At 40.0% G+C, this 27739-nt stretch overlaps 1 protein-coding gene across 1 annotated transcript in view; it reads right to left on the minus strand.

Moving 5' to 3' along the window:
* Positions 1-20826, minus strand: part of TMEM244 (transmembrane protein 244) — a 39181-nt gene extending 18355 nt beyond the window's left edge. The window contains exons 1-2 of the mRNA XM_081827510.1: positions 20699-20826; positions 19170-19248 (exon numbers count right to left, since the gene is read on the minus strand). Coding sequence (XP_081683636.1) covers positions 19170-19248; positions 20699-20826 — 207 coding nt within the window. The remainder of the gene's footprint in view (positions 1-19169; positions 19249-20698) is intronic.
* Positions 20827-27739: the final 6913 nt, after the last annotated feature.

A 27739-nucleotide genomic window follows, 5' to 3' on the forward strand; every position in this document is an offset into this window, starting at 1 on the left:
TTTTTTTTTTTTTAAAGATTTTATTTATTTATTTGACAGAGAGATAGCGAGAGCAGAAACACAAGCAGGGGGAGTGGGAGAGGGAGAAGCAGGCTTCCCGCCGAGCAGGGAGCCCGATGTGGGACTCGATCCCAGGACTCTGGGATCATGACCTGAGCCGAAGGCAGACGCTTAACGACTGAGCCACCCAGGCGCCCAAGCTCTGGGATTCTAAAAAAGTGAAGACCTACAGCAATTACCTGAATATTTACACTAGAAGGAGAGAGAGAGAGAGAGAGAGAGAGAGTGTGTGTGTGTGTAAGCCCAAACTAAATATAGAGTCTCCATTCTTTATGTAAGCTACTTAAGGAAAAGGATATTACCTTTTAATTTTTTTCTCTCCAGTAAAAGTTATTATTGCTCGTTCAATCCCCAAACTATATATAAATTATGAATAGTTTAAAAGCTCTTAAAAATAAGTTTTTAAAAAATATTTTCCCTGAAATAATGTTTTCACTGACCTAGAAAATTTTTCTTAGCTGTTGCCATACTTAACATTTCTAACTGATGATGTATGTTGTGATGATGGCAGTGAGCAGAAAAATCTTGAGGAAACATGCACAGTGCTGATATTTTATTAAAACGAATGGAGCACTAATTCATAAAACATAATTTAATTTTTAAGTAAAAATCTGACTTGCCAGAGTGTCATTCCCTTAAGGCTAGATCTTTATAGGCCCAAAGCCTGTGTGAATTTACACAGCTGCTTTGAGGCTTTGCATACTTCCTTGTTTTAGGTGCTTTGATTTTTTTTTTTAAGGGGTATTTTTATACTGAAATAAAACATAACTATTAACACTAGCCTCAAGGGAAAAAGAAACTAACAAACGACCAGCTTCAAGTGTTCCAATACTTTTCCTTTAAAATCTTGCACATCTTTTAGAAGTTGGAAAAATTAAAGCCATCCCCTGCCCCCAAAAGAGGAAGGACAAACTGTCATGAGTTCAGAACCCCAGAGCAGAGGTGCAGGTGTTGATACTAGAAGGTTTGCCTGTGAGTGAGAGCGTCTCTCCTAAATGACCATTATCTGAATGCTTTAGAATCTTTTCTTGGGCACGGGTGTCTCTAGACTGCCACCCTCACCCCAGGACGCAAGGAGTACTGCAGAACGTTCTCTGCATTAGCTCCCAGCCAAAAGTGAAACAAGTTGCCTACTGACCGAGAGGCCATTTATAGAACAGATTTGCTTACACAAGTGCGAGGCAGTAACTGAAAGCCAATGCAAAGAAGTCATTCCTCTTTACCTTGCTCGGAGCGACTCTGGTCTGGAGAGCCATGGCCGCATCCTCTGTCAGAGAGGTGGCGAAAGACACGCTCTTTCTACTGACGACATCTGGAAGAAGAGACACTTGCCGCGGTGAGCTTTTCAATTACTCCCGAAGACGAAGTGTGAGACACAGGCGTGCAGGATGATCGGATTACACAGAACGAGCCAGAAGCCATCTGCGCGCCACACGTAAGCTGCTGAGTGCCGGGAGAGCACCCTTCGGAGACGACCGAGTTCTCGTTCCAGTCGTAGTTTGGTCAAGTTTGAAGGATGACTTGCTTGTTTTTAGACAGCACTGCAAATAGGCAGGGATTTGAAATTCTCCCTGGCTGTATGAGTAATTATTGTCTCCTACTTAAATTAGAAACATGGATTTTCAGTTAGGACGTCCCGAGATGGTCTCCAAAGGATGCTACTGGCATTCATGTTGAAGCGTGGCCGGTTCCCTCCTTCACTCGCTGGGGCCTTGGCCTCTTGATGGAAGAAATCCGTTCCCATCGGGACACAGCAATATACGAGTTCTGGCTTGGGGTTGGGACGGAGAGTGATACTCATGCTCTAAGATAAAGGCCTGCATACAGTCAGTGAAATGTTTTTAAGAATTGCCAGGGGGCGCCTGGGTGGCTCAGTTGGTCAAGCGACTGCCTTCGGCTCAGGTCATGATCCCAGGGTCCTGGGATCGAGTCCCACATCGGGCTCCCGGCTCAGCAGGGAGCCTGCTTCTCTCTCTGACCCTCTCCTCTCTCATGCTGTTTCTCTCTCGCTCGCTCTCTAATAAATAAATTAAAAAAAAAAAAATCTTGGGGCGCCTGGGTGGCTCAGTCGTTAAGCGTCTGCCTTCGGCTCAGGTCATGATCCCAGGGTCCTGGGATCGAGCCCCGCATCGGGCTCCCTGCTCGGCGGGAAGCCTGCTTCTCTCTCTCCCACTTACCCTGCTTGTGTTCTCTCTCTGGCTGTCTCTCCCTGTCAAATAAATAAATAAAATCTTAAAAAAAAAAAAAAAAAAGAATTGCCAGGCGCTCTGTCTCTCTCTATGCCCCGAGGCTCCAGAACCAGTCCTTCACTTACACATTTAACCATCACCGCATCTTTTGACTGGCACCAGCTTCCAACTTGTAGATGGAAATTTACTTGTTTTGGGGGGGTCCCCCTTTTCCTAGTATAGCACCTTCTTCACCTTTTCTTGATCAATCACATTCTGCAATACATACCCCCATACAGAAGAGCATGGGCTCTGGTAAAAGGGAAAAGATTGTCTTAGCAAGCCCAGGGTTTGGTATCTTTCTTCTGGAAATGTTTTTAAATTTGACTTTTATAATGCATATTACTAATATTATCAGTGCTCTTGTACTAATAGACCTTGGATAATTCCTTTAGTCTGTGGTTGCCCTGCATGTCTGTTTGCATTGTGAGTTCTTGCAGAGGAAAGGCCCTTTTGCCTGCCAGTAGCTTTGTACTAGTTCCCAGGGGCTGCTTTCAGATTTTGGCACATGGGGAACCCTCAGTCAGTGTTTGACTCTGCCAGTCCTGTGCTTTGCCCTGTTTGTGCCAGCAATGAGCTAGCCTTTCTCCCAAGAAAAGCCCAGGGAGTGCTTCCTGGGAGTCACAGCCCAGTGCCGAGCAAAAGACCTGTGCCCCCAACACTTTCAGAGTGTTTTGTATACAACTCCTCTCCCATCAGAATTATTCAGTTCTGTAGTAATCACACCAAACCTATCCTCCCACAAAGTTGGCATCATGCATTGGGAGCCAACACTCATTTCAGTAATAAGCACTCCACCAGATAAAATATTGAAAAGTACCAATCTTCTATAATGACACTAGGAAAAGTAGGTGGCTGATGAAAGATCTTGTGTGGAGATGGTGTGTATGTGTGTGTGTAGTTACATCTACAACAATAAATATCTTTTATTTGAACGACTACTATGATCTCTTGTGAGCAGACAGTATGATATAGAAACACACACACAGTCAATATTTATAAATCTGTTTTCCAAGTTTGCCATTACATGGATAAGATACACCCACGTGTACATATTATAAGTACATGTGAATGTGCATTCCTTTTCATTCGGCACATCCACACGGAAGTTAAGGAATAAAATGTGGAAATCTCTTCACATTCTTGTATTCTGACTTGTGCCCCTTAGCACCATGTTTTAAAGTATTTTCAGTCCCTTTGTGTAACTTGTATTCCGAGTTCTTTGTTGAAACAACGACTTAGTGATTTCCTTCATAGTAGAGACATTTGGAAATGTCAAGGTATTAAGTAGATATTTTCGAGACAATAGTACATAATTGAGAACTGCTTTCTGATAAAGTTAGGGGAGAAAAATGTGTTCAGGTCCACGATCCTATATCTTCCAGGCCAGATATGTTTCCAAATTCAGAGAATTTAAAATTTTAAACAGATAATAGGATCCATATAATATATTACATCATATGCCCAAGCGGTCTGGAACTTCATTCTGTGTTCAAACACATTGTTTGAGAAGCTCAATGTATGAATATTCACCCCGTGTGGGATAAACAAAAACTAAATAATTTTACGTCGGCTTACGTCAGGTTTTGACACCAAATTAGTTCAGCTCAGGTAATAATCTACCACCCTAAGAGTTCTAAAAACAGTTTTCAGAGCTTTTAGATTTAGGGTTCATAGATAGCAAATTGTGGACAAGTACCAATTTAACCATAAGAATCTAAAGACTGAGGGGCACCTGTCTGGCTCAGTCAGTAGACTATGTGACTCTTGATTTCAGGGTCATGAGTTCCAGCCCCACATTGGGTGTAGAGATTACTTAAAAATAAAATCTTCAAAAAACAAAAAATCCAAAGACTGCTGTTGATGACAGAACTCCAAATACAAATGATGAAGCTGAAGATGTTGCTTTAACACCGTCACAGTACCCATAAGAAGTAAAAAAGTATAATTCCTTTGCTCCCAGTGCCAGAATTAAATGAAACCGGTTCCTACTAATGCTTCCTGCTCCTTCTATTATAGCCGGCTTGGCTTTGGAAGCCTGGTGCTGTGTATTTTTAGTTTGACTGATTTTCTCTAACCCATTTCTCCCTTTCACGGCCTTCTACCACATCTGTTGTTCAGTGCGTTCTTGAAATTAAAATAAAGTACTCTATAGGATATCACTAAATCATAAAAACATATTCAGAACAAACAGGCTCTATTTTATTTCAGGGAGCCATGGGAATACCAATCAGAGTTGAGGTAAATTTCTTTCTGTTTATAGCCTTCATAGAGTTTCCTTAAGTTTGGGCCCATGGTAAAGAGAAGATATATGGATACACACGTAAGTACACACTGATTTCATTGTTTCAGATTTACTAGGTAATAAACTGTGTCTTGAAAGGTAAAGTCACAATAAGGGACAGTGCCTCTAAACAGTTACGGCACAGAATCCAAAAACAATTGGCTTGGCCAAGTAGTTGTGGGTTTGGACAGTTATGTCCATACTCCCTCCCATAGACCTAAGTCAGGGCTACTAGTAACTGTAAATGTGGACACATGAGTTTCACTATCTCACTTCCCTACTTTTAAGTGGTTGACCACAGATCTGGGCCTAAAAGGACAGTAAAGAGTAAAAGAACATTGGGAGGATGTAGGGAAAACATCTGGAGGGAAGATACATTGTATCAACTTGAAATAATGCCTGGGAAAGACACCTACAACTTAGGGCAAATTCAATACAGTCATCACAGAGTTAAAATAAATGTTGAATGATAAACTTAGGGTCCTGAGTCAAAGAATGTGAATTGGATTTACAGCAGGAAGAGGCTCTGGAGCAGAGAGAAGGAGAGGGTGGGCATTCCAAACAAGAGAAACGGAAAATACAGAGGAAGTGAAACAAGCCAATGAGAGCAGCTTTGCTCGAAAGGTCCGAGCCTGAGGCCACCGAGGAATGTGGATTGCTGGAGGCCTCAAAGGATGAGCCAGATTATTGTATTTTGGTTCAAAATGAAATAGCGCTGTTCTGGAGCAACGCCGTGGCAGATAAAGTCGGCACAGAAGGAAAATTATTCTAATAGCCGTGTGGAATCAGAGACTTGCAGAGAGGATAATGGTTGGTTTATAGGAAAAGGCCTGGGATTTGAGTTTGTGTGGACCCACAATATGTGAGGAGGATTCGATTTCTAAACACACCTTGGTGACAAAATGGGCTATCTTTGTGAGAGGGGCTGAAGAAGAAGGCAAAACGAAGAAGAGGAAAAATGGCTTCACAATTCTGACAACAAACAAAAATGGTTGCGATGCTGTTGGTAAGGCTGCTGAGTGAAATAAGTCAAGCAGAGAAAGACAATTATCATACGGTTTCACTCATATGCGGAACATAAGGAATAGCGCGGAGGACCACAGGGGAAGGGAGGGAAAACCGAATGGGAAGAAATCAGAGAGGGAGACGAACCATGAGAGACTGTGGACTCTGGAAACCAAACTGAGGGTTACAGAGGGGAGGGGGGTGGGAGGATGGAGGGACCAGGTGTGGGGATGAGCACTGGGTGTTATATGCAACTAAGGAATCGTTGAACACTACAACAAAAACTTATGCTGGCTAACTGAACATAATAATAATAATAATAATAAAAGAACAGTGAGGTTAAGGAAATAGGAAATTAGAAGTAACCTGGTGGAGTCAAGACGTGAAGTTTCAGGGCCCGGGCTCGCTCCAGGGGGTGTCAGAGTCACCTGAAGGGCTTGTTGAAGTACAGATGCAGGACGCCGCCCTCAGAGTTTCCCATCCAGTAGGTCTGGGATGGGCCCAGTGCTTGCATTTCTGGGTACCATGTTTTGAGAACCATTACTTTAAATCATGTACTCAGGGGCACCTGGGTGGCTCAGTGGGTTAAGCAGTGGACTCTTGATTCTGGCTCAGGTCGTGATCTGTGTCCTGAGATGGGACTCAGTGGGGAGTCTGCTGGAGATTCTCTCCCTCTTCCTCTGCTCCTCCGCCTGCTGTGTGCTCTCCCACGCTCTAAAATAAATAGATAAATCTTTTAAAAAATCAACCAATTAACCAATCAATCAATCATGTACTCAAAGGCAGTGATGGTGGAGGCGAGGATGGAGAGCCGGGGCCAAGGGCATAAATGTGGGAATTATCCACACCCAGGTCACTGGTGAAACTATGTTGTGGGGACTTCTGATTTACAGCACCTTCCATCATTTTTATACTCTCTATCATCTGTTTCCTTAATTATATTGCGAGCATTAAAGTGAAATAAGTGTTGGTCTCTGGCAACTGTTATAAAAGGGACTGAAAGTTTAAGAAATAAAAACCCTTGTTCTGAAAATAGACAAGGAGCGCAGAAGGGAAGATCCGAGCGTAGCTTTCGAAGGATGCAACAGAAAGAGATTCGGCAGCAAATTGCAATCAGGCATTTTGTGGAGGTAGGAAAAAGGACCTCTAGGTGCTTGACAATCTACTAGAGAAATGTCCTCTCACTCTCTGTGAAGAAGCAAAAAGGCAGAAAGTTTGAAAGGAAAGTTAATAAGTCTACTTTGTATTTTAATTATCGTCAAGTACCCAGGTGCTCCAGTGAAGAGTTTCATGTACATATAAATTACTTCTGTGCCCTAGCATATTTGCAGAAATCTAAATGAGACGTTGTTCCATTTAAAATTTAAATAACTCCCTTGAGAAAATGCCAACCAGATTGCTTCAACTAGAAGCCAATGCATAAACATGTATTTGTTATTTACTTGTTAATGTGTTCGGCATCTTTACATATTTTGGTCTTTTTGCAGAAATCTGAAGTCCTCTGTAATGTGATTTGATGACCCTAAAATGATCTATAAAGAACTAAACACACAATATTATGGTAGATGCAGGGGACTATAGAGAGCACCCCACCCCCCAGCATTTCAGAGGTAATGATTACAAAATGTGATACTCCATTGTTCCAAAAGAGTTCAGATGTGCATCAGCTTGCACTGTTTGCAAAATGGCAGATTGGGATCCACAAGTGCAACTTTTTTTTCACAGTGACTCAGCGGAGGGAAGTTCGCCTGAGACCTGAGAGCGCGGAGGGTGATTAAGGGGCGCCCTTGGCTTTGTTCAGCACGCTCAGGCTGAGTCAGCCTCGGTCCTGGCAAGGAGGCTGCTGGCAGAAATGTGCAGGCATTTCACATGCTCCATCTTCTGACTGGAACTCACCTCTTACAGGAATAATTGGAAGTTAAAATGGGGGTGGGAGGAAGTTCAAATTCAATGCTTCATACTTGCAAATGCACAACTTCCATCCTCCAACTGGGGAAAAATTGGACTAAAGACAGATTATATTAAAAAAATGCCCCTAGGGTTTCTTGGATATAAAATTGTTTTTTGAAAACAACATTATGATGAGTTAAGAGTGAATGAATCAGAAACATACGGATTAAATTTTCCCTGAATTTGCATGGATTTGGAAGTCATGGAGGAAAGGGCACTTAGCAAGATGTGTTTGAGATTTTACCCAACCAAAAACATTTGGGAAATAATGTGAGGTGCTTTGGTGGATGCAAAGCTCTGCCAAATTCTTTCATTTTTATAAACTGCACTACCATAAAAAAAAAGGAATAAAAATGACCTAATTGTAATTTAATGAAGACATGGAAGACTGTAAAGCGGCAAGCAAGTTCTACAGATAAGCACCAGCTTTCCGAGGGATTAGGCGCAGGGTGTTCAAGAGCAAATCGCAATCCAATGGGGACAGTAGTTCTGCGGACTACAAATGCTCCCGCCCACAGATCCCGGGGGAGTACACCTGATGCTGCTGAGAATGTTTTATTGGCTGGCCATTTATCTCCCTCACCTACGTGAAATTAAAATCAATGACGACAATAACTAAAGCATGATTTTAAGAAAAACACATGGTAGTGCTTATCTGTATGCATTACTAACTTTTTTTTGTTTGTTTTTTGGTTTTTGGGTTTTGGTTTTTGGTTTTTGGTTTTTTTTTAGTATACAGCATGTCAATAAGCTGACACTCTTGGGCTCAGACTGCTGTAAAGGCCTTCTGGTACATCTAATATCAGGTAAGACAGCCAGATTTATACAAACTTTGGCACTTTAGCAAGTCAAAAGAAGCTTCAAGTTGCTTTATAAGCATTTATGAAGTCATTTACAAATGATTTATGAGAAAAATATGTTTTAAAAAAACCCTCAGTTCTATTGTCTTCATTGTGCTAAATATTTTTCAGCCTTAGAAGAGTTCTCAGGGTAAGATTTTTTTTCCCCGTGCCTTTCTCTGGTGGATCAAATAATAACATAACAGACACATAAGATCCCATTCGTTAACTACTTTCATGTAATAGCTTAGAAAGTGGCTATGTAGATAAAGACAGACATTTTCTAAGTATTCAGTGTTTAGCTGAAAAAAGAGGTAAAGAAGAGAAGCACAATGCACAGTGAGAGCCTTTTGTAGAGATAGAGACCAGAAAGTATGATCATCCTTGTAGTATTTAATCCATGGACCTAAAATTTTAACTTCTACCAAGGACACAGGCAAGGATATTTGAAACATAGACCTACTCCAGATTTGCTCTTGATCCTGGGTAAGTGGGTTCACGATTTCCTTACTTTGCAGATGGGCTCGAGCTCCCTAGAATGAAGGTTTCTATGATCATAAGATCTATCATAAGCACTTCACTTTCTGACGAATAAGCTAGTAATAAGGGCACTTTTTAAGTGAAACCCAAGATGAACTGGGGAGTCAATCATAGAGCAGATCTTGCTGGGTAGGTACATTATTACTTGAGTAAACTACACTGGTTGTATAAATAATATTTGAAATAGGTGAGAGTTCATCCTTCTGGCATCTTAACTTGGGCAATATCATATGCTGGGAAAGGGAACTTTTTTAAAAGATTTTATTTATTTATTTGACAGAGAGAGACACAGTGAGAGAGGGAACAGAAGCAGGGGGAGTGGGAGAGGGAGAAGCAGGCTTCCCGTGGAGCAGGGAGTCCGATGTGGGGGCTCCATCCCAGGACCCTGAGATCATGACTTGAGCTGAAGGCAGACACCTAACGACTGAGCCACCCAGGTGCCCAGGGAAAGGGAACTTTGAAAGGGTCAACGGCAATGCAAAAATGGGTGGATTTACTCAGGGGATGTTAAGAGAGACCCAAGACGCAGATGTTGGGTTTGTAGAAGTCTTTCTCTACAGAAAATGTCATATCCATCCAAAGGGGATAGAGAGCTTTCTGTTTCCAAAGAGGAGATCCTGAACCCTTCGTGAATGCCCACATTTGTGAATTTCACCATAATAGACTATTTTCCCACAAAACAAAATAAAACCACAGGTGAACATCTATGTACCTCTTCGGACACATGACTTACCTTTGTCACTTAATGAGCACATTTTTACTATTTCTGGTACTTCTGAATCAGTTTTACAATTTGCTTTTACTTGTTTCCACATAGAACCCACAGGGAAACTCAGTTGCCTCACAGAGCTAAGCCATTGTGAACCCCAAAATACCACTTTTCAATATATCAGAAATTTCTATTTTTCTGGCTCAAAGTCATTAATTTCTTATACCAGCTTGCTTCATTTTCACTTCCATCATTGGCCTTCACAATTGACTCCGACGCCCCACCCCCCCCGCTCCCAGGGCTTTTTAAAGAAATAGACACAATTTCTGTCTTTCTACCAGTCTTCCTCCATGTGCCATGTTAGAGGAAGAAAAGATGCTACATTGAAGTGTGGGTGCTGCATGAATGGTTGGCTGATACCTTAGCAAGGCGGCGCATGCTTACAAATGACCTCCGGAGCATCTGCAACTTAAATTGGGCCCTCAGACTGGAGGTCACCTCTTCCAGGGAGGTTTCCAAGTCCTACCCCAAGTTACCCAGCTTCTTAGTTACTACTTCTATGTGTGTGTTTCTATGGTACCTTGAACATTGCCCGTGATAACTCTTGTCACTTTCCATTGTGATGACCTGGTTACTTATTTTTATACACATTAGGTTGTAAGGCCTAGGAAGGCAAGTACTGTGTCAGACCTAGTTTGTCTATTTCTATAACCAAGGCACATAGAAAAATTCCCAGGACATAATATGTATTATGGACATCCTGAACTCCATTCAGATTTGTACAGTCCTTCAATAAAATGTGATATTTGCTAAAGGACTATGTACATTTGAAAGCATGAATAATATCAAGAATGTGCAAAATTTGAACAATAGACTTAAACATGATACAAAGGTTTCCAGACTAAAGATATTTTTAAAAAACTTTAAAGTGTACCTTTTCTTTTAGAAACAATTTTCAACGATACAATAGCCTATTTTGCACAATCTTCCATTGTCTTCTGTTCCCCAACATCGAGTACCCTGTTGGCCCCTTTAGATTTCATTGACAAACCGATGGACACTAAAACTTGTTGCTTTCCACATTCCTAATGATATTCATCTTTGTCTGAAGGCATCCCATCCAAGAGACCCATCCTTTTTATCACTGATACCAACATTTTCACTTTCGCCATTTGTATTGTTTTATAAAATAATAAAGGGTAGGCCAGTGATGATTAAAATGACTATTCCAACAGTGCTGAACAGGCCAGAAATGTTCCAGTGCCAGAACAGCTGAGGTTTGGCAGGCAGCGCGAGCGCCCCCCTTCCACCTGCAGTGCATCAGCAAGAGCAAGCTTTGCATATATCAACTTCCCTCCCTCCCTGTGACCACGGCCGTACCCTGCCCTCTCCTACTGTACCAATCTCCTAACAACTCCCTGCTCTTACTTTTGCCCCAGACAGTACCCCAGTTTTCACAGAGCAGCAGGAAGAATCCTTTAGAAATAGAAGTCAAATAACTGGTTTAAAATCCTCCTTGGCTTCTCATCGCTTTTAGAAAAAGATCCTGATTTCTTATTCTACTGCACAAAGGCCTCCCCAGCTGGGCTGGTCTATCTCTCTGACCCCATCTTGTACCACCCTGTGGACTCTTCCCTGCCCACTGGCCTTCATTTCATCTTCAATACACCAAGCTCTTCCCCACCTTGTGGCCTTTATACTCTGCTCCTTCTGCCTGTATTTCCTTTCATGTGTGCCGCCCCCCCCTTTTTTTTTCAGGTCTCGGGGCTATATGGCCTTTAAAGCAGCCACCTGACGGCTCTGGCATCTCATCCTATTTTGCATCTCTGTGTAGAAGTCACTGCTCTGTGGTAATTTTCTTTCTTTTGTTTTCTTTTTTGGTGATTATCAGTTTCCTCTCAAGAATGAAGCTCTTTGAGAGCAGAAGCCTATGTCTCCAGGGGAAGGTGAAGCTCTTGGTTAATGGGTAGTTCTCAGATTTTCTTTCCCCACACCAAAAACTGATTACATTTTTAAAAAGAAAGTCATGTCAGAAAGATTCTAAATGCTAACAAACTCCCTTTGTCCCTGAGATGACTTTCTTCTTGAGTACAATGGGTTCCTGGGAAGATCAGATGCATATGAAGTATTATCAAAAGTGCTGCACGCACACAATGGGGTGATTGGAGTGGAGGCGTGGAACATAACCAGAAAACATTCGACATGGTACCTGATGCATGTTAGGCACCAAATATTCATTGGTTCATATATTTTTCACCTATTATTCACTAATCCCTTTATTCATTCACTTGCTAGATGCGGTTCACCACACCCAGGGGGCACCAGCAGGGATTGACTGTAAAAGGGGCATGTCTTCAGACAGGGATAAGAAGTAAACCCACTAATGCAGTTAAAAGGTAGGGAAGTTGGGCTTGGAACTGGCTGCTTGCAGCTTTCAGTATTAGGTAATATCAAAGGTGGCAAGGAAGTTAACAGCCCGGAACTGAATACACTCAACAGAGAAAATTTTCCTAAGAAGATAAATTTGATAGAAGATTATTGGAGGATCTGAGTGTGTACTTGATCTTAGAATCACTATGGACTTTTATGTCCTAAAAAAGTGAGAGTTAAATCTATAAATTTGCCCAATACATCGACAGATACCACTTTACTTACTGTGACCATGTATGAAGAACTCCAAAAATTCATGCCATAAAATAATAAATTATTATGCTTACAAATTCAAAGTCAGTAATTCAAGAAGGGCACTGCTGGTTAGTTCTCACTTAGGACTCTCTTGTAGTTACAGTCAAATTTTGGTTGGGGTGATGGTCATCCAAAGGCTTGACTGGGGCGTGAGAATCCACTTCCAAGGGGGATCCCCCGCAGGTGTGGCAAACTGATCAGGTGCCCCAGCTCTTCTCCATGAGGACCTGTCCAAGGGTATGCTTGAGTGTTCCTACAGTGTGGTGGCTCGCTTCCTCCAGAATGAGTAATCCAAGAGATCAGGGTGGAAAGCACAGTGCCTTTCACGACCTTGACTGTCACCACTGTCACTTCTGTACTCTATTGGTCACACCCAGGCAGCTTGGATTCACTAGGGGAGGGGATGACACCAGGTTGTGAATACCATGGGTGTGGATCATTTGGGGCCATTTTGGCAGCTAGCTAATGCACATATCATGGAACATTAACATTTGGGATAAATAATATGACTACAAAGTGCCCAAGGACCAAAAAAGGATTTTTCATGAGAAAAGTTAAGAAAAATTAATTAATTGTAGCAATTAGTAATATAATTTTTAACTATTTTGTATGCTTTTAAATTTTAAAATAAAAAAGTAGGATTTTATTTTTAAAATGAAAACATAAAATTGTGTATGAGAATACAAAATTGTACTAACCATAGAAAATTCCAAATATCTTTGTAGACAAAATCATTATTAATTCATTCGTTCATCCAAATATTCATTTTACTAAAATTTATTGAATAACTGCTATATACATAGTCCTGTAAATGCAGCAATGAAAGAAGGATTTTTTTTAAAGCAACTTAGGCCAACAAAGGTATTGGTGCTTTGACCAAGAAATTTCGGAAAGGAATGATTCTCTGCATAGATTGCTGTCTTAAAAAAATAATTCCAGGGGCACCTGGGTGGCTCAGTCGTTAAGCGTCTGCCTTCGGCTCAGGTCATGGTCCCAGGGTCCTGGGATCGAGCCCTGCATCGGGCTCTCTGCTTGGCCGGGAGCCTGCTTCTCCCTCTCCCACTCCCCCTGCTTGTGTTCCCTCTCTAGCTGTCTCTCTCTCTCTCTCTGTCAAATAAATAAAATAAAATCTTAAAAAAAAATAATAATAATTCCAAAAAAAAGTTTTGGAACATTAGATCCATTTCTTAATAGTTTTCCACTATTCCTTCCAGTGCAAACCCACACTCAGTGTGGGGAGGTGGGGTTGGAGCCTGAAAACTAGATTTGAATAATCACTAGGTTTAACATATAGTTTGGTTTTTGTTTAAAGACGCATACTTGCATGTACACACATACAGGCACACAGACGCACACACACAGCCCACACGCACATGCACATACCCACAAAGTATTGGGCTGACATTAAGTCATGCAGCTGAATTTTGAACTTCAGGTTCTTCCTTCTGAAAATCAAGTCCAGATGACTCTAACAAAAGCTAACGGTAAGAATGAGAGAACAGGTTTTACCAGATTTAGAACCACTCAAAGCCTCATGGAATCCACGTTTAAATAAATCAAGTTTTCCAAATCTCTCTGGTTTTGCTTTGCCTAGCACTAGGGAGTGGGTCTTTCCAGTAACTTAAAAGAAGAAGGAGAGGAGAAGAAACAACAGCAGTGGTTCCTGAAGTAAGTTCTGCAGCTTCTTAGAAATTGAACTGTGACGATAAAACAATACCCTGACAACTTGATTGTTGACTTAGCATGCAGATAGCGAAGGATTCAGTTACCTTTAATGTATGAATAGTTCCAAACAGGTGGGAGGAGGAGGATGTTTCTTTTGAGTTTTACCAAACCCAAAGCATTTGAAAGCTACCTGGAAATAAATGAGCCCAAACTACCCCTGGATTTATAATAGATACTATGTTATAGAGTTGGGCCTATTCAAAATTCATGAAAAGACCCATTCAAAAACACCATTCGAGACTGCCATGTTGCAGACAGGTGTTCCATAAATAAGTCCACAAACTCTGTATTTACATTTCTAGACTGATGTTCTTGTAAAATTCAACCATAATGGCTCTTGAATCCAACAACACAGCAGAGCATAGTTGAATATATACAAATTTACATAGAACGTCTTGTGCCAACACAGGATATTTATGTTTGAAGATAGCAATGACATTCCTGGAAAATACAAAGTTTTGCATAAAAGTCTCAGGTGAGATAACACTTGATATACTAATTAAACTAGGCTAGCTTGAATGAATTGCTATGGTATAAATTCACATAGTTTCTTCACCATGGGGTAAAAAAATAATGATCTATTGCAGGAAGTGAAACCTGATTGCATGAAACTGAACCCACGCAAAACTGAAGCTATTCAGATAAACAAAATTTCCTCCAAGAAAGCTCTACAGTGCCCTTCTCTAAGACATTAAATGTTTAATACTACATATGAGATTTAAATTTACCTATTAGGTAATTTAAAGATAAATACTTGCTTTGCAAGAAGCTTTTTGTCCCTTCTCCTTTCAATTGCAAGGTCAGTTTGTTCTTCATGCCTGCTCATTTGGGGGAACACGTTTATTATGTAAGAAAGAGATTTTGGAGAAAGTCTTACTATTATACACACCAGTCTCTTAGTCAATGTTTATGTAAATGTTCATTCACAGACCTGGTCAGGCCCATGACTTAATGTACCTGACATACATAGTGTTAGTAAAAATAATTTGAGAAAGATGTCTCCTACTTTTCAGTTGTTCCAAAGTTTTGCTTTGAATAAATTATTAATAACTCACAGAGATGAGTGAGATGCTCAGGGACTACTGAAAAGAAAAAAGACTTCTCTCAGGACTTCCCCTTGACCTTACCAACAGAGAAGTGATGAAACAACAGAAACCAAAACCAAATCCAAACAAAACAGGTCACACTGAGAGCAGGAAAGAGAGAGATGGGTCACATTGCCTAGGACAGGTGTAAAGGGCAAGAGTACCTGGCTGGGGTGGGAATCCAGGCGACATAGAAGCCAAATGTAATGGTAACCCAGAGTCAGTACTTGGAAAAAAATAAGGAGATGTGTCAAATTCATTTAGAAATCCATTTAGAAAACTAGGGGAATTTGGAAATTCACAAAGAAAAATATAAAATCGACACAAAATTTCACCCCTCAGATATAATCTTGGTTAAATTTCAGAGTTTTAATATAATTGTTTTTGTTGTTGTTTTTTTAACAACAGAGATCCTATTTTGTAACTTTTCTTCTCCTAAGATATAATTGACATATTATATTAGTTTCAGGTGTACAACATAAGGAGTTGATATTTGTATATACTGCAAAATGATCATTACAGTAAGTCTAATTAACATTCATCACACACACAGCTACAGAAAAATATTTTTTCTTTGGATGAGGACTTTTAAGATCTACTGTCTTAACAACTTGCCGATTTACAATACAGTACTATTAACATGTAGTCATCACGAATGTGCATTACATCCCCACGAGTTATTTATTTTATAACTGAAGTTTGTACCTGAACCCAAGTTCTGTAAACTTCTTATTGACATTTCCATGTTCCAATAACTAATCTATGTTTAGATGGCTATGAATTACCACACGGTATGGAAGTCTCATTCTCCTTAACAAATCCCTTACTGCTGGATTGACCATATACGGATGTGGTTGGAATGGTTGCTCTTGTACTATTTTAAATGATGCTGTGTTATGGATTCTTTTGTGTTTATGAATAAATCTTTGCATATGGTAGATAACTAAAAGTGGAATTTCTGGGCCCATGAGTTTGCACATTTTCCAGACATCTGCGGAGTATTGAGTGTTCCTCTAGAAAGACTATAAAACTGATAATCAGCAGTATAGGCAAGGTGAGGCTCTTTTCAAGCCTTCAAACCCAGTTCTTGAAAGTGTGCCTCAGTGGGTCTTACAGGGACAATACCTAGGGTCTAGAATTTGGGAGGGAGGGGGGAAAGTCTAGTTAAACTTGGGTGCAACCATGCTTTGTCAGCTTTCTCTGATTATTTCATACCATCTTGTCTTTTTAAAATTTAAATTCAATTAATTAAGATATAGTGTATTATTAGTTTCAGAGGTAGAGTTCAGTGATTCATCAGTTGTATATAACACCCAGTGCTCATTACAACATGTGCCCTCCTTAATGCCCATCACCCGGTTACACCATCCACACACACCCCTCCCCTCCAGCAACCCTCAGTTTGTTTCCTGTGAATAAGAGTCTCTTATGGTTTGTCTCCCTCTCTGATTTTGCCTTGTTTTATTTTTCCCTTCCTTCTTCTATGATCCTCTGTTTTGTTTCTTAAGTTCCACATGACTGAGATCATATGATAATTGTCTTTCTCTGATTGGCTTATTTTGCTTAGCATAATATCCTCTACCTCCGTCCACATCATTGCAAATGGCAAGATTTCATTTTTTGATGGCTGAGTAGTATTCCATTGCATATATATATTTGCCACATCTGCTCTATCCATTCATCTGTTGATGGACATCTGGGCTCTTTCCATAGTTTGGCTATTGTGGACATTGCTGCTATAAACATTGGGGTGCAGGTGCCCCTGCGGATTATTACGTTTATATCTCTGGGGTAAATACCCAGTAGTGCAATTGCTGGGTCATAGGGTAGCTCTATTTTCAACTTTTTGAGGCACCTCCATTCTGTTTTCCAGAATGCCTGCACAAGTTCGCATTCCCACCAACTGTGTAAGAGGGTTCCCCTTTCTCTGCATCCTCACCAACATCTGTCATTTCCTAACTTGTTAATTTTAACCATTCTGACCAGTGTGAGGTGGTATCTCATTGTGCTTTTGATTTGTATTTTCCTGATGCGGAGTGATTTGGAACATTTTTTCATGTGTCTACTGGCCATTTGGATGTCTTCTTTGGAGAAATATCTGTTCATATCTTCTGCCCATTTATCGATGGATTATTTGTTTTTTGGGTGTTGAGTTTGATAAGTGTTTTATAGGTTTTGGATACTAGCCCTTTATCTGATAAGACATTTGCAAATATCTTCTCCCATTCTGTCGGTTGTTTTTTGGTTTTGTCGACTGTTTCCTTTGCTGTGCAAAAGCTTTTTGTCTTAGGAGAACACATTACACATAGGAGCGCCGTTGGGCAGTGCTAAGGAGCAGAAAGCAGGATAAAACTAAGCTTCGTAATTTTTATCTTAAGACTGGGAGAGATTTATGGACTTTCTGAAGGTTATACAAGCACCTGAAGACATGACCTAAGAATAAAACACAGACTAGTGACTATTCAGATAATTATCAAACCAATTTTTTTCCTAATAAAAATAACTCAGTTTAATTTCTAGGTTAATTTAAAATTAATAAAAAGATGTCAGATGAATAGCTCAGAAGATTCCTACCTTCTTAATCTATGATCCGAACAATAGCATGCTTCTAATAACATCATTCACAAGTGAGCTAAAACTGTGTCCTCTCCATGGCCATAACTCGGAACTATGGCAGAATTATATGTGTCTAAGAAACTTAGGTCAGTATCTTAAGACTTTTTAAAATGCCCTGCTGGATAGAAGACAGCGGGTGGGGGGCACTGTGGCAGGGCAGAAGCCCTCACACAGGCAATGTCAATTGAAATGATTAAATCAGTTTGGTCATGTTTAATTATTCTGTAGTCATTTTGCCACAGATTATCTTTCTAAATTTATTTTCTGGCTTTTTTCATCTATCATATAACTGGGAGGCAGCACCGTTTTGAGGAGCACACTGGACAGGGACACCAGGATTCTTGGCTTGGCTATTAACTAATCCAAAGCCTTGGGATAATTCCCTTGCCCTTTCTGGTCTACAGTTCCTTCATTGTCATGCAGTAACTTATATTTATAATAAGCAAAGACCACTAATGAATGTAGATATGAGCCAGCTTAGCCTCTGTGGTGCTTAAGGTATTTGACTATGAAGCCTGATTATAGGTTCAAATCCTGGCTGCGTACCACTTAACAACCACATAACCAGGAAATTTGCTTAACCTCTCTGTGTGTCAGTGTCCTTGTCTGTAAAACATGCATAATGATAGCACCTACTCGTGACAGTTCACGTGAGAATCCAATAATAGAGTTCTTGCCTGACCTATGGTAAGCAGCACTACCTGTCGGCTGCCAATAATACATACTCATCATAATGGGGCAGAAATTTATTACATAAGACCTTCCATTCACCTGGTTTAGGAATCCTTTGGAGATTAATCTTTTTATCGCATCTATTTGAGCCCTAGTGCAGCTCAGTGTCTTTCTAGCAGTAATGATTTGGGTTCACGTCTCATGGCTCGATCTCCTTCATTTTCTGAATAACTTTTTTTCTACTTAGAGAGGCCTTCATTTCCTCTTTATCTTCTTGTTTGGGGCCTGCTTTCAGAAAAAACACGAAAAGAGCTGTTTGTATTGATGATTTAATTATATTCAGTTAGCTCTTAAAATATGCTGCAAATGTCATGAGAGCCTCAAATTTGTACCTTGGTTTTTCTTTTTTTTTTTTTTTTTTTTTATTTGAGACAGAGAGAATGAGAGACAGAGAGCATGAGAGGGAGGAGGGTCAGAGGGAGAAGCAGACTCCCTGCCGAGCAGGGAGCCTGATGTGGGACTCGATCCCGGGACTCCAGGATCATGACCTGAGCCGAAGGCAGTCGCTTAACCAACTGAGCCACCCAGGCGCCCTGTACCTTGGTTTTTCAAAGTTATTTTGAGTCACATCAGTCATTCTGTTGAATAAAAATTCAGATGAGGCAATCTACTACAATGTTGAAATGTATCATTGTGTGTCTCCATTTGGTCCTCCTCTAAGGGAGCTTAGTTATTAGAGGGGCAGATAAACCTCATTACAACGTGATTTACCCTGGAGAGGTCCTTCAGCTGTTCCCAGAGGTCAAATGGACTAACAAGCAAGGCTTTCGCGTAAAGAGAATTTTTATTACTGTAAGAAGAATTTTTATTAGTATCCAAAATTTAATACCACATATTCAATTACTTTAGTTCTCACGTGATAAAATCAAAATTAAATAAGCGATCAACATAAACTCAGATATGGCCTCGCACAGTCTCTAGTATTTTGATGGTGGAAGTGTCTTCCATATCAAGAGGAAGTATGTTAAAGCATATTAAAAAACTCCATTATTTCAGTTCATGAAAGGGTGACAAGTAATAAAATAGATGCAAAAGAAATCTATCTATCTATCATCTATCATACCAGAGACACAAAGATAAATCAATCATTATCCCAAATTTGTGATATTTTAGGAAGTTGCAGTTTTTCTTGGATTTATATCAACAAGATAAACAAAACAATTCTTGAAAAAATCAATCCTCCTTGCCCCCACTTTTTAGAGAAGAAGAGATTTTTTTCTTCAAAATATTGTGATGCTCATTTTTTAAGATGAGTTATTGAACTGGTTGCAATTTATGGTTATTTACTTCAATCCAAATGTAAAAAGGGGTGACTTTGTGTATTTTAGCTCCCTTTTTAACATACCTAATTAAACTTGGGGATTATTTTAAATTTCAGATTTAAAACACATAATGTAAGGGAAATCAGAGCAATAACTAAATTTTAACATCAAACAGTCTGATGAGGATAGCACCTCATCAATTTGAAGTGTTTTCTAAATATGCAAAGTGACTGGAAGCCATAAATTAACTTTCAATCCCAATTTTTTATAGTAAAGCGTTTCTGAACTTCCCGCAATAAAGGGGTTTGTCTGAAGAACGAGTGATGTCTCCATTTCATTATATATTCTAATTCTTAATCATGTCTGGCCATCCTAAAACCAGGTGCTTGGGCCATGTTATTTTACTGACCCACATTATTACCTTTCTTTTCACTGAGAGTCAAGAAATACTAGTATGAAACGCCATTTCTGAAAGTATTGTTGGCCTTCTCTCCTACTGCCTCTTCACATGGGGAAAGCTATTCTCCCTCGGGCACCTTTTTTTTCCCCTCTAAAGAAAATGAGATTTTATTTCTTTTTTTGCTTTGTCTTCCTGGAAGCTCAGAGCCAAAGTTGTTCTCAAAATGTAACAGCTCTGTTGGATTTTAGGACATGCTTACATGTGTTTTCACATCATGTTCTTTTTTTCATCTCCTGGACCCGTTTTTACTTTAGTATTTATAATTCCTAATTTCCTCTAAATATTTGCTGTATGCTGCTTTAAATTCTTTGAGGAAAAAGGTCATGGCTGGATAGCTAGCTAGCTAGATATGATTGATAGATCTGAGGAACATGAGAGGAATCCTAGTTGGCTGAAGTTTATAAACAAGGAGGGAATGGGTTATTAAAAGTAATATTTTATGCAGATGGCAAACGTACACATTCGTCAGTGAAAATGCAGACAAGTTAAAAACGAAAATAAAATTCCCACCATGTCACCTGCTAGAGACATCTGCTGCTAACATTTTGGTGTAGTTCTCTTCAGTATTTGGTCTCCACACAGGATATGCAGCAGATGAGCACTCACTCTGGGCACGCTCTCGACCTAGGCAGTTCACATACAACATCACGTCATCCTCACATCTCGGGGGCAGGTACTACCCTCCTCCCACCAACCATGAGTGAAGAAACTGAGACACAGAGAGACGATATAATTGGCTCAGAGTTAATTATGTTAACATTCCAGTTTGGGTCCAGGCAGACTAACCTGGAAGCGTGTGCCTCACCACTGCTCTGTGTTGTCACTGAGAACAAGTGTCATTTTTATTCAAAATCTTTCTAAGTTCAGGGGCACTTGGATGATGCAGTCAGTTAAGCATCGAACTCTTGATTTCAGCTCAGGCCTGGATCTCAGGGTTCGGAAGTTGCAGTTTTTCTTGGATTTATATCAACAAGATAAACAAAACAATTCTTGAAAAAATCAATCCTCCTTGCCCCCACTTTTTAGAGAAGAAGAGATTTGCATTCAAGCCCAGCACTGAGCTCCATGGTGGGTGTGAAGCCTACTTAAAAAAAAAAAGAAAATCCTTCTAAGTTCAGTGTACTGAGCCTCCTTCGATGCACTTGATTAGTTGAAAGCTCAGTTTTTCCCGAGATGAACCTCATGACATGGTCCCTCTAGGAAGATTCAGCATGATGTGTTATTGCACATACTCAGAGTCCCTGCCGTCAGCTTTGTTCTATACTCTAAGGTTACCATGACTTACTCCCTCATTATGTATTACTGCTCATATTGATGCCCAGTTGCTAGAAGTTTCCGGACCACTGATTCTATAATGCTCACTTAGCTGACACTGACTTCTTCCAGTCTGGGGAAATATATATTCACTTCATACGACAGACAAGGGTTAATAACCTTAAAACACAAAAAGCACTTGGTAATCAATAAGAAAAAAAAAACAAAACCTCACTAGAAAAATTGGTAAAGGATAAAAGGCATAAAATAAAAGGTAGTTTTTAGAAAATACTACTGTTCAATAAGCATATAAAAATATGCCCAGTCTCACTTTGATTTTTAAAATAGTGAGAAACCAAGCTCAGCTTCCTCCCTCCCCTATTGATAAATTGGTAAGCAAAAGGGTGTAAGGGAAATAAGCATTCTCATAAACTGTTACCAAGAGAAACATTGGTGCAAACTTTTGTGAAATAATTTGGCATTGCTTATTAAGTAAAGGATTTGCCTTTTGATCTTGCAACATCACTGCTAAGCACTTACGCTGAGACTATATTGCAGATTTACACAGAGATAGATGATAAATTATTTTTGTAACAATTTGTATAATAAAAATCCGAAAACAACCTAACTAGTTATATGTAGGAGATTAGATTTATAGATTGTGTTCATTCATACAATGAAATATTGCTCAATTGTTAAGAAGGATGAGATCTATCTATCTATCTATCTATCTATCTACCCATCTATCTATCCATCTATCTATCATCTATCTATCTATACACCAAGATTTATATACACTATTCATACCAAGCAGCAGCTTAGCTTAGTGATCAGGAGTAGCTTCCAGAACCTTAGTGCAGACTCTGGAACCATACGTGGGTTTGAATTCTGGCTCCACCACTTAGACCTGGGATTTTCTACAGCAAGTATCGTGATCTCTGTATGACTCACTTTGCTTATCTGCAAAGTAGACACAAGAACAATCCCCATCTCATAGGTTGTAATGAGGATTAAACAATGCAATGTTTGCAAAGTGCTTGGAGGAGGGCTTGGCCCTTAGAGAGTAGAGAGCATTATATCATTTTTTTGAAATAAAATAAATACTGATATGGAAAGTTGTTTAAAGTACATAAAGTAGAAAGTGAAATGACACAGAACAGTATAATTCCATATATCTAAAAAAAATGATGGGGGTGGGTTACATGTTCGCACAAGAACGCAGCATTTCTGGAAACCACAGAGAGAAATGTTGAGTTTACTCCTGTGATATGGATGGGAAGTAGATGATCTGAGGGCCCTTTTATTTTCAACCCCTGTACACTTTGAAGCGCTTCTATTTCTATTTTGTCAGGAAATAAAAGAGACAGCAGCAATAGCTCCTGGAAGATTTTGAGAGGCAGAAGGTTGGTTTGCCCCAAGCTCACAAAGGACCTCTGCGGGGGGGCGGGGGGGGCGGGGGGGGGAGTGGTAGGTTGAATGCTACCAGCCAGGCTCACATCATCTTGCCTCTGACTCAGCCAAAAGACTGTTTCTCTCTCTCTCTCTCTCTGTCTCTCTCTCTGTCTCTGTCTCTCTCTCTGTCTTTCTCTCTCACACACATGTCGCATGCACACACATGTACACACACACAGAGACTTGGCCAAAATATTATCTCTTTCTCTCTCACACACACACATTCACACACACGTGTGTAAACTCACACAAAAGCACGCATGTGCACATGTGTTACAAAATTAGGATCATGAAATAAATACAATTTCTGTTCCCATTTTTAATTAACGATATTAAATTTTCTTCAAAGATAGGATTTTAGCAACTGCACAATGTTCTACCACGTATGTGTGCCACATCCTTTCCTGAATGGTTTTAAGGGACTAAATGAGCCTCGTTGAGCAGATAATCAAGTCAGGGTGTCCTGTGACCTGCACGGTGCGTCCACACAGCCTTCTTTTTTCATTTTTTTACTGTCCTGTGACATTTCCTTCCTCATCATTATAAAATTGCAGCAAGATCAGGCAAGCTGTTTCACTTTAAGGCACAAATTACTAGTATAGTGGAAAAAAAAAACTGATACTGATAGGAAAAAAAACCCCACAACTCTGCATTTTAACAAGGAACCAACTATTAATCCAAAGATTTAATTTCAGTGGTAGATTTTCAGTAGTCAGCAAGAAGAGTAAGGGAAGGATTGAGTGGAATGGAGGAACATTTAGAGCTGCCATTTGCAGTTTGGACTCAGTGAATGTTGGTTGAATTGGAATATTCGGAGGTTGGCACAAACAGGTCTTCAATATGTCTTCCCTTTATTGTTGCAAATCACTACAGCATACAAACCATAGGAAGTCAAACAAGTCACAACAATAACAGGAAACAACAGACTTCTGGAGTATAAAATACTACGTTTCCAATTTTGTCCACTCATGCTTTTTAGCTTTGTTATAACCTTGGGCAAGTTTACTCAACTTCTCTGTGTCTCACTTTTATCTACACAGAATGACCGACCCTACAAAGATATCGTGAGAAGGTATTTCTCACAATATGCAATTCTATGTCTCTTGCTCTCATCCTTTCCTACCCTCGACTCACAGGGAAGCTTGGATGTCAGAAGAGACGGCACTTCAAACCCTTGACAATGAACATGAATTCAAGTCTTGCTTTTACACATACCACCTAGGTGAGCAACTTAACTTCGCTTTGCTAATCCATATAAATAGGCTAAAATATATAAATTTATGGTTTAACTTCATTGAATGTTAATACCTATTGTGCCTACTGCCTGACGCTTTTATCATCCTCGGGAAGAGAGGCAGAAAGATAAAAGCATATCTCACATTTTTGAGAACATAATATGAGTTAGGTTCTTTGGTTGATTACTCCCTTTAATCTGCAAAATAGCTGTTTAAGTTAGATACTTTACACATAGAAAGGTAAAAGTTTAGAGCTTGCCCAAATGCACACACCTCAGGAGTAGCATAGCTGGAATTAAAATTCTAAAGCTTCTATTTGCTCCACACTGCCTATGTGATCTTCGGAGGTCTGTAGAGGCACATACAAATTAAGTATTGCTATTATCATATTACTAAAAAGGTTATAAAACCAAAAGAACATGAGTCACCCAAATGGGGTGACTCACCAACCTCTCTATTGTGAGAACTTTTTGTTCTGGAAATCCTCCCTCAATATGGAAAGGACTAATTTATGATGAAGTGTTTCATAAAATAAAATCATGATATGTCAATGATTATAACTGCACATGCCAGCAATAGCTGGATTTTTCGACACAGATGATTAACTTTCTTAGAGGTGTATAAAGTATATTTTATATAGGTATTTATATATGGATATTACATATATAGGATTATATGTATATGCATATGGTATACATATATACACATGTATTTACACATATCTATATACATATACATATGGTTGGACTCTTACTTTATACCTGACCTACTGACAGCTAAGATTTTTGTCAAGTAAGCTGTATATCTTCCAGCTGCTTTCCTGGAGAATCATCTTAGCATTATATCCGTTCACATTATTTTGCCTTCCCATTCATGTTATCACCATGGAAACCAAGGAAGCACATCTTACACACCTGTCTCCTCTTCCCCCTTGAATGTGGTCAAATGTCTTAGCATCCGTTCAACAAACATCTCCGAGCTCCTTTCCCATGCCAGTCGCTGCGCCAGGCAGGGCAAGGTGAAGCACCACCCATGCAGACATGAAGTCACCTTCTGCTCCAGGCACTCACAGTTTAATGAGATGAAACACGTTGGGGGTGGGGTGATGGTGCCGCAGAGGGAACTGCAATGGTGGGAAAGTGAAGAACAGAAAGTCCTTTCTGAAGATGGTATCAGTGGACAGGGTCAGTGATCATTTTTTGAGAAAGGATGAGAAGGCTGTTCAGGAAGTATAGAGAAGATACTAGAAGAATGTAAGTTTTTTTTTTTTTTTAAAGATTTTATTTATTTATATGACAGAGAGAGACAGTGAGAACAGGAACACAAGCAGGGGGAGCGGGAGAGGGAGAAGCAGGCTTCCCGCGGAGCAGGGAGCCCGACGCGGGGCTCGATCCCAGGACCCTGGGATCATGACCTGAGCCGAAGGCAGACGCTTAACGACTGAGCCACCCAGGCGCCCAGAATGTAAGTTTTAAAAGGGTTTCAGGCCACATGGCTTTGTGGCTTCCTTTGGTGGGCTTTAGCAGGACAGAGATTAGAAAACAAGCCTCACCTTCAGGGAGAAAAACCAGGGCATGGAGGCATTTTTCCCATCTTGATATTGACAACACCCCTCCCCCCCCCCGTCGCCATGCTACTGAAAATATCTGTCAACATGCAAGAATAGCTTATCCCAAGCCATGTAGCCAGACCCCCCAAGTAAGAATTATCACATAGCCTTTTTCACCTCATGTGTGCCTGGGCCTTGAGCTACGTGGTGATCAGCGGGGGAACCTGTTGTTCCAGTCAGATGGAGGGGACAGTCAACTCTGCCTGCCATTTGCTAGAGTTGTGGCTTCTGCTGGTTTGCTTGAATTGTCTAATCTTTGCCTTTTGCATCGCTGTAATGGAGATATTAATACTTATCTCACAGGATTTGTGTGTGTGTGTGTGGTGAAAATTAAAAAAAATATATATGTAAAGCATTTAGCCTAGTGTCTGGCATATGGCAAATGGTCAAAATTGTATTTAATATTGTTTTGCTTCCACACACATGTGATTTTCCTCCCTGATCTTTTCCTAATATCCATGGCTTCTCATTTTCTTTCCTTTTCTATAGCCTTACCCCACTTGTGTTTTAAACTGCCTCTTGACTCCCTCACACTGGCCAGATCCACATGTCTCTTAGCCTGGTACAGCTTTGGTCCTTACCCTAATAAGCTAGCTTCGTGGGCTGGGTTTGCCCTGTTCCCCCATCCTAGTACAAAAACCTGCTCTCAGGCCTGATGTATATCCCTACTCTGGAATACTCCGTGGCTTTTTAAAAAACACAAGATATGTAATGTGAATATACTGATGAGGGGGAGGGGTCTAAGATCTATTACTGAATGGAAAAAGTGAGGTACAGTTCAGGATGCATGAGAGGATTTCATTTTTGAAATAAAATCTACTTCTCTATGGTTTAAAATTCTTTAATAAGCATGTACTACTTTTACCATTGTGTATGGGTATTTTTAAAGAAATCGGTATAGGTTACAGGCATTACAAAGACTCTGGTGAGATAGAAAATACAGATTAAAATAGACTAATGGTGGTAGGGAGTCACCTGAACTGGTGTTTTCCCAAATGGTTGTGGAAGGCAAACTTGGCAGATGTTAATGGCTTTCTTTTACAGATACAAAATGGCCCTAGTCAAGTAAGTCAGAAAAACACTAAGTCAGGTGAAGTCAACAGGTTCATTTGCTTAGCGCAGGAAATCTCTGAGGCTATAATGTGTTTGTGTTTCCTGTGTCTGCAAAGTGAAGAGTAGATGGGTCTTGACAGCACCATCTTTTTCTAGGGAACAAGCCCAGCACTGGTGTTCCATGGGAGAAGGAACTTCCCAAATTTGAGAAATGCTGATCTAAACTACTTCTCTCCTTAAATATCTCTATTTTTACCATTGTTCTCTTTTATTCTCTTCCCACTTACACCCCACCAAGTATTTGTACCAGACTGTTACACTTAAGCTCAAAACTTTGTCCATTTAATAACTATATTCAAAATCTCAATGCCCAGTGAACCTGAAATATAAATAACTTCAGGGCGTTTACAATGAGCTCCAAACAAAACTCATCCAGCTAAAATAAGTTATCTCTTCTCGCTGGGAGAAATATTTCCTTTGCTTAGGAGAGAAATTTTTGCTTTTTTTAAAAATCACTTTTACATTCGATTCTTAAATTTGGCACAATCATCATTATTATTTGGGCCTCGTGTTCAGAGACTGAGCTGACCTTCATCAGCAGTGAGTCCTCAGTTTAAAGGACATCATCATCATGGGTCCTCACAAGGCCCTTTCTCGTGGAGTTGGTTATTAATTTGTTCCTTCACTTGTTCGTTTTTATATCCATCCCCCAATTCCATCTCCCTCATCCAACCATTCTGATGAATTTAAATACATTAAATACAAATTTGGGGGATTTTACATTTGTGTAAAATGTGGATTGTTTTATATTCAGTATTTTATTTTTTTTTAAAGATTTTATTTATTTATTTTAACATAGAGAGAGAGACAGGGAGAGAGGGAACACAAGCTGGGGGATTGGGAGAGGGAGAAGCAGGCTTCCCATGGAGCAGGGAGCCTGATGCGGGGCTTGATCC

Source organism: Leptonychotes weddellii, chromosome 8 (assembly GCF_054177405.1).
Source record: "Leptonychotes weddellii isolate Sample4059 chromosome 8, ASM5417740v2, whole genome shotgun sequence".
Lineage (NCBI taxonomy): Eukaryota > Metazoa > Chordata > Mammalia > Carnivora > Phocidae > Leptonychotes > Leptonychotes weddellii.